This window comes from Muscardinus avellanarius (assembly GCF_963383645.1).
Source record: "Muscardinus avellanarius genome assembly, chromosome: 11".
NCBI lineage: Eukaryota > Metazoa > Chordata > Mammalia > Rodentia > Gliridae > Muscardinus > Muscardinus avellanarius.
Genome location: NC_137797.1, coordinates 16,941,015 through 16,953,492, shown reverse-complemented (window position 1 = coordinate 16,953,492; position 12,478 = coordinate 16,941,015). Strand labels below are relative to the sequence as shown.

Sequence of the window (12,478 nt, the reverse complement as noted above, 5' to 3'; positions counted from 1 at the left end):
GTGGCGCATGCTTGTAATCCCCACGCTTGGGATGTGGAGACAGGAGGATCGCGCTGGTTTGAAGCCAGCCTCACTGGCCTAATAGACCCTGTTTCCAAGTAAAATATAAAATAGTTCTGGGAGTGTAGCCCGGAGGTAGAAGGGTTCCATCCCCAGTACCACCAAAAAGAAAAGAAAAGAAAAGAGTAGAATGTATGGGGTCCTGTGCTTTTCAGTTTTATACATGCACTACGTTCTTTGGCATGTATCTCCTATGAGTAAGGAAGGACTAGTATATGATGGATTCTTCTGCTAAATTAGCTTCCTTTGGATGAAGAAGTAGGAAAATATATACAAGGGAAAAAAATATCTTCTAGTTTAACTATTGGTAACCATTCTTTTAGTAAATACTTTCCCCCATTTTTTTCCTGTACATTTTTCAGGAAGATTTATTAGTTAACAACTTTTATCCAAAACAATGCAAAAATATTTCATTTCAAGGTAGGTTTATATTCTTCAGGCTTATCAGCTGTTCTTCCCCTGAGCAATGAATTCAGTCCTTAGCAGCTGCTGTGTATTCATGCCTCAGGCTATTCAGGAAAGGTTATCAGATAGGTTTTTGCTGTTTTTCTTAAAGCATAGCAACTGTAGGTCTATCTGATGAAGTCTGGTCCCCAGTTTAAATGCCAGACATACAATCATTTTATGGATGAGATCATATCCAACAAAAGAATAGTGTAGTCAAACCCGATGATTCCCACAATAATGAAAGTGCAAGTGCAGATTGGCTTCAGTGTTTGACGTCAGAAATTTAGTGTGAGTCTGTGTGGACAGTCCTGCAGTGACAGCCACAGTTAGGGGGGTGCACCCTGCTGTTCAGGCACATTCAGCTCCTGTGGCCCAGGCTTGTCTGAGAGTAGATCCCTGAATATTTGAAGAAAAACTTCAGAGTGTACGTGAGCACACTTCTGTTGGAATCGCTTCTCCTTGCTTCCTGACCTGTGACTTTCAGGTCCTAAGAGCTGTTTGGAGTAGTCCTTTGGCTCTCAGGTGACACTGTTTGACCTCCTTGCAGGAATGCTTTTTAGAAAAATCAGTAGTGAGCCTTGTGCCGGGTGTACCCCAATCTGAAGGTGACCAGGAAAAGATCATCCTTTAAAATCCTGGGAGTGCTGCCGCTAGTAGAATGCTTTCGCAAATTCCATTTCCTCTGCCTCTCCTTGGTTATTTTTTTTTTTCCTCTTCTCCCCCTTTTGCAATAAACCTGCAGAATACGAGCACAAATTCTCGTGGTGAACGTCTTGGCTTCACTCCCACCTACTTCCTATCTGCCAACAGCTACTCACTTATTTTAGCTCTGTGCCAAATATTTATTTACCTTATTTACTCTTACTCTCAGGGCATAAGTCAGTTTACTACATTTGTTCTCATTCCAAGGATAAAAGGAGTTAACTGAATAAGCAGCATCAGAAATTAAATTTTGGGATTATTTCTTTGCTTTGTAGTGAATAAAGTTTGTTCCTAAAATTTAGTTCTTTTCCACATTACCAAAAATTCAAGGTTCTAAAGTGATAGGCTTTTTCACTGTAATTAAGTTAAGCTTTAATTTGGAAGGAGCTCCTATGAAGTCACATATTTTTTTATTTTTTTATTTTTATTTTTTTTGTGGAACTGGGGATGGAACCCAGGGGCTTTCTACCTTTGAGTTACATCCCAAGCCCTATTTTTTATTTTGAAACAGTGTCTCACTGCGTTGCAAGGGGCCTCACTAAGTAGTAGCTGAGGCTGTCCACAAACTGTGATCCTCCTATCTCAGCCTCCCAAATGCTGAGATTACAAGCCTGTGTCATCATGCCCAGCAACTCAAGTATCTTAATACAAACAAATTACCTAATCTCTTTCTAAAAGAATAGCAATTTACGATGAAGATTTGTGAACCAGGATCCATAGGTCTTCTTCTGAAATTGATTGTCAGATTTTGTGTTCATGGGTTTCTATACATTTTTCCCAAGAACATATTCTAGCTGTCACTGGGTTCTTAAAAGAGAAATGAAGCCGGGTGTGGTGGCGCACGCTTATAATTCCTGCACTTGGGAAGCAGAGACAGGAGGATTACTCAGGTTCGAAGCCAGCCTCCCTGGCTTAAGAGACCCTGTTTTCAAATAAAAATATAAAATAGGTCTGGGAGTGAAGCCCAGAGGTAGAAGGGTTTCCAGGAACACCAGTACCATCAAAAAGGAAAAAAGAAAAAAAAGAAAAAAGAAAAAAGAAAAAAAAAAGAAATGAAGAGCCACTGCAGACACAATTTTTCTTTGTAATCAGAAAAAATAGTTGAACCAACCATTTTTTAAAATTTTACTTTCTACTTTGCTTTTTCAGTGCATGTTATTTTCTACTGTTCATGTTACCATGGATTTATATTTTGGGGAATATAATTTAATGTGTACAGCTAATACAATTATAAAATACAATTATAAAATAATGTTATATTTAGTGCATAAAGGATAAAGCCAATTTAGTGTTCAGGATATATTTTTATGAATCTGTTTTACTATTGACATGATAGCCACACAGAAATAATAGTATTTCTTATGAAAACATATACATATACAATTTTTTATTCTCTGGGCATTGGTTAAGAAACTAAAGTTTATTCATTATTTCTAATAACTACTATCAGAGTCATTTTTCTGTTGCTGCATTTCCCCTTAACTAAGACTAACTTTGGAAGACATCCAAAGAAGAACTTATTCCAACAAGAGATTGTTTTTTTGAGCATCAGACTAGTTCTACCTCCAATGTGTATAGAAGTTGCTAGTGTTCAGTTATTTCTTTTTTTTTTTGTTATTGGTACACTGTATTCATACATCATAGTGGGATACAAACTTTTGTAGACATACATGCACACATCGCCCAGTCAGCCCCCACCCGATCCCCACCCCATTCCCTCCCCATCCCTCCTTCCCATGCTTGGCTTAGTGGTTGACATCTAGTATTATAGCAATTTATCCAAAATTAAAAATGATAATCTCACATAACAGTTTCATTTGTCTGATACCAAGCTTTTGATGACTTAAAGATAACATTTCAATATTTCTTTTTGCTTTCTTTCTTACCAGAGAATTTTTTTTCTATTTTTTTAGGTGAAACTATCATATATTTATATATTTATTTTTCAGAAAAAAATCTATCCTAATATGGAATATGGATTCTAGATACCCAAAACGATCTTGAAAAAGAACAAAGCTAGAAGATATATATTTTCTGATTTCAAACCATATAAAGCTACAATAATTGAAACAGTGTAGTACTATTCTAAAGGCAGATATATAAACCATTGGAGTTAAATACAAGCCTAGAGCTAAATTTTTCCCTATATTATCAAGTTATTTTTGACAAGGTTTCAACAAACATTTGGTGGTGGAAATAATAATCTTTTAACTAAATATTGTTGAAAAATAATAATTACATGGAAAAGAATAAAATTGGACCCTTACCTAATCCCATATACAAGTATTAACTCAAAATAAATAAAAGACCTAAATATAAATCTTAAGACTATAAACTTTTAGGAGAAAATCTGGGTCATAAAACCTCACAACATTGAAATTGGCAGTGATTTCTTGGATATGATTTCAATGGCACAGGCAACAGAAGAGTATACAAACTCCCTAAAAAATTAAAAAAAAATATTGTATATCCAAAGACAATGTAAACAGAGTTAAAAGTTACTAATAGAATTGGATAAAATATTTCCAAATGCTATATCTGAAGGTATATTAATATTCCAACTAGAAATCCTAAAAATTAACAACAATAAAGGCAAACAATACCATTTAGAGATAGGTAAAAGACTAACATAAATAATGAATCTCCACAGATAACCAATCTTAGTTGTCTGTTGGATGAAAAATCTTGTTTCTTTGGTTCTGGTGTGTGTTACCTGTTTCTTCTTTGTAGTTAATCTCTTTGAGTATTTTCCCTAGCGCTGGTTTTGAAGACATAAATTCCTTCAGTTCCTGTTTGTCATGGAAGCTTCTTATTTTTCCATCTAATTTGATAGAAAGTTTTGCTGGATAGAAAATTTTTGGCTGGAAGTTGTTTTCTTTCAGAGTTTGGAATATGTTACTCCAAGCCCTTCTGGCTCTCATGACTTGGTTTGGGAAGTCTGGAGTGATTCTAATTGGTTTGCCTCTGAATGTCACTTGGCCCTTTGTTTTTGTTGCCTTTAAGATTCTCTGCTTGGCTTCCACATTGGTCATTTTGACAGTTATGTGGCGTGGGGATCCTCTTCTCCGATCCTGTCTAAAGGGAGTTCTATAAGTTTCCTGGATCTGTGTATCGACCTCTTGCTCTATGTTTGGAAAATTTTCTGCTATTACTTCCTTGAAGAGATTGTTGATCCCTTTGGTTTCACTTTCTTTTCCCTCCTCTATTCCAATTATTCTTAGGTTAGCTCTCTTAAAATGGGCCCATATTTCTTCAATATCAGATTCCTGCTGTCGGATATTTTTTTCTAGATTAGAAACTATGCGTTCATTTTTGGATTGCTCATCTTCTAAGAGCGAGATTCTGTTCTCCATGTGTTCTAATCGGTTGTTTGTGCTTTGAATTGAGGCCTTTACTTCATTAATTGCATCCTTTATCTCTTTTTGGCTCTCTCTGAGTTCTTTTCGAAGCACCTCTATTATTTCTACAGTTATTTTCCTGATTTGATCTTCTAGAAATCTCTGATTTTCTGCTTTATCGGGTTCTGATGTTGTGGGGTTGTGGGCATTCATTGCTCCAGTGTTATTCCTCTTTCCCATGATTTTGGAAGTTTGTGCCTTCTCTGGGTTCTTTCCCTTGGGTCACTATGACTTCACTTAAGGTGCTCTGGATCTCGAGTCAGTAGTATCTCAGACCCCACTACTCCTTTACTGGGTTGTATCACAGAGTCTCTGACCCAGGGAGTCATTAGAGGCTGCTTTAAACTATGGGGGGTGCCAGGTTGCACGTTCTCCTCTGATGTGATATCTCTGCCACCGCCATTCGCCCATTGGGTCAAGTCCCAGGGAGTACAGTACTGGGATTTCTCCTCTGTGGCCCGCAGTTTGACTCACTGTTCTTGAGTTCGCAGATGTAGCTGTACTGAATTCGGTGAATTCGCTGCTGCTGCCGCCGGTGGCATTATGGCGCCGCTGCTACGCCCTTGGCCGTGAGGCTGGCTTATTTATTCTTGGTTTTGAGTTCCACTCTTAGTGCCTTCAACGTGTGCTGAGCTCAGCCACTGGGAGCTTTAGATGTTCCCTGCGCTGAAAAATCTCGCCTGGCTGTTCCGCAGCGGCTCACCTCGGCTTGCCGTATCCGTCCAGTGAACTCGCCGCTGCCACCGGCAGTATGGTGCTGCTGCTGTGTCCTCGGGCGTGAGTCCAGTGTATCTCCTCTGTGGCTCTGAGCTCTGTTCTCAGTCCGCTTTCTCTCTGGAGCCTGGTGATTTTTTTGTTTCTCTGGTGATGGTGTTTTCTGGCTATGAAAGGCGCTGATTTTGTGGTAATGGAGATTGGTTGTTAGCGGGGCTCTTAAGCCCCGCTTTTCTCCAGTTATTTCTTTCAGTGGTGCTCTGGGTAGACCTGGCTTGTTCAGCATCTGATGAGCTTCTCAGGTGACTGCACTGATGGGATCAGGCTGGTGGATTGAAGGATCTGAGATGGTTGCTAGACATAGATCCTATTCGTTTATTCCAAAAAAAACACCAGCAAGTGGCCTTCTAAATTTCAATTTTAGACTTCCGGGAAAATGGCGACCGAGAAAAGCGGGGCTTAAGAGCCCCGCTAACCATAAATCTCCATTACCACAAAATCGGCGCCTTTCATAGCCAGAAAACACCATCACCAGAGAAAAAAAAAATCACCAGGCTCCAAAAGGAAAGTGGACTGAGAACAGAGCCACAGAGGAGATCCTCAAGCCCGAGGACGCGGCCTCACGCCCTAGGACGCGGCAGCAGCGCCATACTGCCGGAGGCACCGGCGAATTCACGGGACGGCTACAGCAAGCCGAGGTGAGCCACTGCGGAACAACCAGGCGGATTTCTCGGCGCAGAGATCACCTAAAGCTCCCAGTGGCCGAGCTCAGCACACGCTGCAGGGATTCAGAGTGGAAATCAAAACCAAGAAGAAAAACTCCAGCCCCACAGCTGAGGGCGTAGCAGCGGCGCCATATTGTCATCGGCGGCAGCAGCAGTGAATTCACCGAATTCAGTACAGCTACATCTGCGTACTCAACAACAGTGAGTCAAATTGCGGGCCACAGAGGAGAAATCACAGTACTGTACTCCCTGGGACTTGACCCAGTGGAGGAGGGGCGGTGGCAGAGATATCACACCATAGGAGAACGTGCAACCTGGCACCCCCCACAGTCTAAAGCAGCCTCTATCGACTCTCTGGGTCGGAGACTCTGTGATACTACTCCAGTAAAGGAGTAGTGGGGTCTGAGATACTACTGACTCGAGATCCAGAGCACCTTAAGTGAAGTCATAGTGACCCAAGGGAAAGAACCCAGAGAAGGCACAAACTTCCAAAATCATGGGAAAGAGGAATAACACTGGAGCAATGAATGCCCACAACCCCACAACATCAGAACCCGATAAAGCAGAAAATCAGAGATTTCTAGAAGATCAAATCAGGAAAATAACTGTAGAAATAATAGAGGTGCTGCGAAAAGAACTCAGAGAGAGCCAAAAAGAGATAAAGGATGCAATTAATGAAGTAAAGGCCTCAATTCAAAGCACAAACAACCGATTAGATCACATGGAGAACAGAATCTCGCTCTTAGAAGATGATCATTCCAAAAATGAACGCATAGTTTCTAATCTAGAAAAAAATATCCGACAGCAGGAATCTGATATTGAAGAAATATGGGCCCATTTTAAGAGAGCTAACCTAAGAATAATTGGAATAGAGGAGGGAAAAGAAAGTGAAACCAAAGGGATCAACAATCTCTTCAAGGAAGTAATAGCAGAAAATTTTCCAAACATAGAGCAAGAGGTCAATACACAGGTCCAGGAAACATATAGAACTCCCTTTAGACAGGATCGGAGAAGAGGATCCCCACGCCACATAATTGTCAAAATGACCAACGTGGAAGCCAAGCAGAGAATCTTAAAGGCAACAAAAACAAAGGGCCAAGTGACATTCAGAGGCAAACCAATTAGAATCACTCCAGACTTCCCAAACCAAGTTATGAGAGCCAGAAGGGCTTGGAGTAACATATTCCCAATTCTGAAAGAAAACAACTTCCAGCCAAAAATTTCCTACCCAGCTAAACTTTCTATCAAATTAGATGGAGAAATAAGAAGCTTCCTTGACAAACAGGAACTGAAGGAATTTATGTCTTCAAAACCAGCACTAAAGAAAATACTCAAAGAGATTAACTACAAAGAAGAAACAGGTAACACACACCAGAACCAAAGAAACAAGATTTTCCATCCAACAGACAACTAAGATTGGTTATCTGTGGAGATTCATTATTTATGTTAGTCTGTTACCTATCTCAAAGGGTATTGTTTACCTTTATTGTTGTTAATTTTTAGGATTTCTAGTTGGAATATTAATATACCTCCAGATATAGCATTTGGAAATATTTTATCCCATTCTATTAGCAACTGTTAACTCTGTTTACATTGTCTTTGGATATACAATATTTTCTTTTATTTTTTAGGGAGTTTGTATACTCTTCTGTTGCCTGTGCCATTGAAATCATAACCAAGAAATCACTGCCAATTTCAGTGTTGTGAGGTTTTATGACCCAGATTTTCTCCTAAAAGTTTATAGTCTTAAGATTTATATTTAGGTCTTTTATCTATTTTGAGTTAATATTTGTATATGGGATTAGGTAAGGGTCCAATTTTATTCTTTTTCATGTAATTATTATTTTTCAACAATATTTAGTTAAAAGAATATTATTTCCACCACCAAATGTTCGTGGAAACCTTGTCAAAAATAACTTGACAAAGCCGGGCGTGGTGGCGCACGCTTGTAATCCCCGCGCTTGGGAGGCAGAGACAGGAGGATCGCGCAGGTTCGAAGCCAGCCGCGCGCGCTGGCTTAGGAGACCCTGTTTCCAAATAAAAATGTAAAAATAGGTCTGGGAGTGTAGCCCGGAGGTAGAAGGGCTTCCAGGAACCCCAGTACCACCAAAAATAAAAAAAATAAAAATAAATAAAAAATAACTTGACAATATAGGGAAGAATTTAGCTCTAGGCTTTTATTTAACTCCAATGGTTTATATATCTGCCTTTAGAATAGTACTACACTGTTTCAATTACTGTAGCTTTATATGGTTTGAAATCAGAAAATATAATCTTCTAGCTTTGTTCTTTTTCAAGATCGTTTTGGGTACCTAGAGTCCATATTCCATATTAGGATAGATTTTTTTCTGAAAAATAAATATATAAATATATGATAGTTTCACCTAAAAAAATAGAAAAAAAATATTCTCTCGTAAGAAAGAAAGCAAAAAGAAATATTCAAATGTTATCTTTAAGTCATCAAAAGCTTGGTATCAGACAAATGAAACTGTTATGTGAGATTATCATTTTTAATTTTGGATAAATTGCTATAATACTAGATGTCAACCACTAAGCCAAGCATGGGAGGGAGGGATGGGGAGAGAATGGGGTGGGGATCGGGTGGGGGCTGACTGGGCATTGTGTGCATGTATGTCTACAAAAGTATGTATCCCACTATGATGTATGAATACAGTGCACCAATAAAAAATAAATTAATTAAATAAAAAATAAATTTCAATTTAAATTGTGACATTTTTAATTCTTAATATATAGAGTGGCTTTATTGTCACAAGTAAACAGTTCCTATTTTGAACTTCTCGTAGTGACTGCTCGTCGTTAGGCACTATATGAAAGGGCTGGTGGTAGTAGTCTTACATCTTTCATCTCTCTGCAGGGAAATTGGTCTCTAAAGAGATTTAAAATGGACCGCCAGGGTGTGACCCAAGTCCTGTCTCGCTTGTCATACATATCAGCACTGGGTATGATGACAAGAATCTCTTCCCAGTTTGAAAAAACAAGAAAAGTGAGTGGTCCTCGCTCCCTCCAGCCATCTCAGTGGGGCATGCTTTGTCCTTCGGACACTCCTGAAGGAGAGGTAAGGTACCTGCGGAGTCTGTGTGCAGGGACAGAGGTTGTACCCATTGAGGTTAGGGGGCTGTATTTCTGATCCCATCCCCCAGGCCCTATCCTTTTTGATTACTACTTATCTAGAAGAAATATTGACGCAGCTTGCTAAGACTATATCAGTATCATTCCAAAGCAGTACAAGTGGAAGTATTTGATTTGGCACTTACCTTCGGAGATCCCTGGTCCACCCTTCTCTTGCTCTTTTTGTTTATTCCAGGAGTCAAAACATGCACTGAGGAGGGGATGAGAGTATGCAGGAGGGTTGGTGGACACATTGCCTTTGATCCACTCAAGGAGCTCTTCTTGAGCAACTCTTTATTTTCTTTGCACATGCTTAGAGGACATCATAGACTCAGCTGTAGCCAGCTGGGAGCTTACAGGCCAAGACCTCAAATAGATTCTGACTCACAGTCCATTCCCCAAACACCAGTTTACATGGGTTTACTTCTGCAGCCGCTGCCACTCCCGTATTCTGGCCCCTTTTCCTTTGTGTTACTGTTGTTGATTTCACTTGATTCTGTTCTTTCCAAATCATAAACTTCTAGAAAAATAAAGGCTTCCTGCTGTATACCTCATGCTCTAGCATAGACTCTCATTCAGTGTAAAGGCCCTGCAAATATATCCTGAAAGAATAAGCAAATTTATGACACATAAAACATGTAAGTGCCAAAGTATAGGAATCTAGCCGGGCATGGTGGCGCACGCTTGTAATCCCAGCATTTGGGAAGCTGAGACCGGAAGACAGCCTCAGCTACTTAGTGAGGCCCTCCGCAACTTAGTGAGACCCTGTTTTAAAATAAAGAATAAAAAATAGGGCAGGGGGTATAGCTCAGAGTTCGAATGTCCCTGGGTTCCATCCTTAGACCCACTGAAAAAAAAACACACACACACAAAGTGTAGGAATCTGTTATGACTTGAAAGAGATAAAAAAATAGGAGTCATGCAGGTTTGTAATACTTAGAAATTATTTTCCTAACTTATCTTAAACCATGAGGATATTTACACTAAATTTATGGGGTTTTCAGATTTGCAAAACTTATAACTTATACATCTTGGGCTTTGAAGCACCAAATTTCTCTGAGATTGCTTCAGTTAACTTTAGTAAGTAGCTACTATCTGGGTGTGATGGCACATGCCTATAATTTTAATACTTGGGAAATTGAGGCAGGAAAATCTCAGGTTGAAGGACAGTCTCAGCAATGTAGCAAGACTCTAAGCAACCTAGCAAGACCCTATTTCAAAACAAAAGATAAAAAAGGGCCAGAACTGTAGCTTGGAAGTAGAATGCTCCTGGGTTCAATCCCCTGTACCGCAAAAAGAAAAAAAGAAAAAGAAATGACTGTCTTTATTTTTTTAGGCTTGTGGTTTGGTTAAAAACTTGGCCCTCATGACACATATCACAACTGACATGGAGGATGGACCCATTGTTAAATTGGCCAGTAACCTGGGAGTAGAAGATGTGAATTTATTGTGTGGGGAAGAGCTCTCCTACCCAAATGTGTTTCTTGTCTTTCTCAATGGTGAGTATGTTTTAGAAATATGTTCATCTGATACAACCTGTTGGTAATGGGGAGGGAATTATTCTTGTATTTAATTCACAAACATACTTTAATTCTGGACCCAGGTGGACCTTAATTTAAAGGTAGAAAGCTAGTCGTGGTGGCGCATGCTTGTAATCCTAGCATTTGGGAGGCTGAGACAGGAGGATCACGGTTTGAGGACAGCCTTAGCTACTACTTAGTGAGGTTCTATGCAACTCAGTGAGACCATGTTTCAGAATAAAGAATAGAAAATAGGGCTGGGGGTGTAGCTCAGAGGTAGAATACCCCTGGGTTCTGTTCCCAGGTAGAACAGAAAAAATAGGTAGAAAAATGATAGCAGAAACAGTTATTCTCCTGGGTGGATTATCCAAGGCTGAGAGAACATTTAAGAACAAGTTATATATCTGAATTGTTCCATACAAATAATCAGACCCATCCTTATAGTGAGGTGAATGCATCTAGCTCTCTGGTCGTTGATATGTCAGCAGCAAGAAGCTGCCTCTCTTTCCATGGCCTTCAGAGCTCTCCGGAGGCTGGGCAGCAGGGTGCCCTGCTCTGTCTCCTTGTGGCTTGGTGGTCTACCTATGTTCTGATGTGTTTATCTCCGACCACCTAGCTCACGTGGCCCTTATCTCTCATCCTCCTATTCCAGCCATTATCCCTGTCCAGCATGGGATGGGGTGGTCAGGACTGTCAACTGGCCCCCTTGTTCAGGGAATCCCAGCAGCTAACAGTGAGTAAGCTCTTGCTTCCCCTGGAATCCTCCTGCACGCCTGGGAGGCAGAATGGTGCGTTCATTTCACAGATGATGATCATAAGAGCAGTCCCTGGGTGCCAGGCAGGATGCCAGTCCTTCACATGGACCAACTCACTCATCTGCACAACCGCCCTGAGGAAGTGGTAGAGCTGCCGTCCAGAGCCAGGTGCTCTGGACTCTGCGCTCGTGCACACAGCACTGTGTCAACCGATGGGGACAGGGAAACCGGCTTTGGCTGCATTCCTCAGCCAGCCTGGACCCTCTGACCACACGTGACCACTCTCAGCCAGCCTGTGCCCTCTGACCACTAGTGACCACTCTGCTGTGCCCCCCTTCAGCCTGTAAACGGGTCATGCATTGATGACAGTGTTTTCGAGGCTCTCTGTGCTCTTGAGAATTTTCCTGTGGTATATGTTTTGACTCAGGTTGAGTTCATTCTGTCTGACCTATCCTAACTTCTCTTTGCTTAGGTAACATTCTGGGTGTCATTCGAGACCATAAAAAGCTAGTGAATACATTTCGACTGATGCGAAGAGCAGGATATATCAATGAATTTGTTTCCATCTCAACAAACCTTACAGACCGATGTGTTTATATTTCCTCTGATGGAGGAAGGCTGTGCAGGTATATGTTGCTAGAATTTGATAGTTTTTATATGGATTTTTTAAAAAATACACCTGTTTTTATTTTTGAAGCTGCCTTAACCTTTTTCATTTTTAAGATAAATTTAATTTGGCTATCAAACACCTCAGTGTGTGTGTGTGTGTGTGACTGAAGATTGAACCCAGCGGCATTCTACCTCTGAGCTACACTCCCAGCCCTATTTTTTATTCTTTATTTTGAAACAGAGTCTCATTAAGTTGCAGAGGGCCTCACTAAGTAGCTGGGGCTGGCCACACACTCTTGATTCTCCTGTCTTAGCCTCCCAAGTACTGGGATTACAAACGTGAACCACCATGCCCAGCTAAACACTTCAAATATTAATAGGAGACAATCTCTGCCCTCAGCTTAGTCTGCTGGGAGAGG

At 40.5% G+C, this 12,478-nt stretch overlaps 1 protein-coding gene across 1 annotated transcript in view; it reads left to right on the top strand.

Annotated features, from left to right (window-relative positions):
- Positions 1-12,478, top strand: part of POLR3B (RNA polymerase III subunit B) — a gene marked incomplete at both ends in the record, with an annotated part of 141,272 nt that overhangs the window by 61,686 nt on the left and 67,108 nt on the right. Inside the window, 3 exons of the mRNA XM_080705137.1 lie at positions 8,922-9,122; positions 10,512-10,674; positions 11,923-12,076. Of these exons, the coding sequence (XP_080561263.1) occupies positions 8,922-9,122; positions 10,512-10,674; positions 11,923-12,076 (518 nt within the window). The remainder of the gene's footprint in view (positions 1-8,921; positions 9,123-10,511; positions 10,675-11,922; positions 12,077-12,478) is intronic.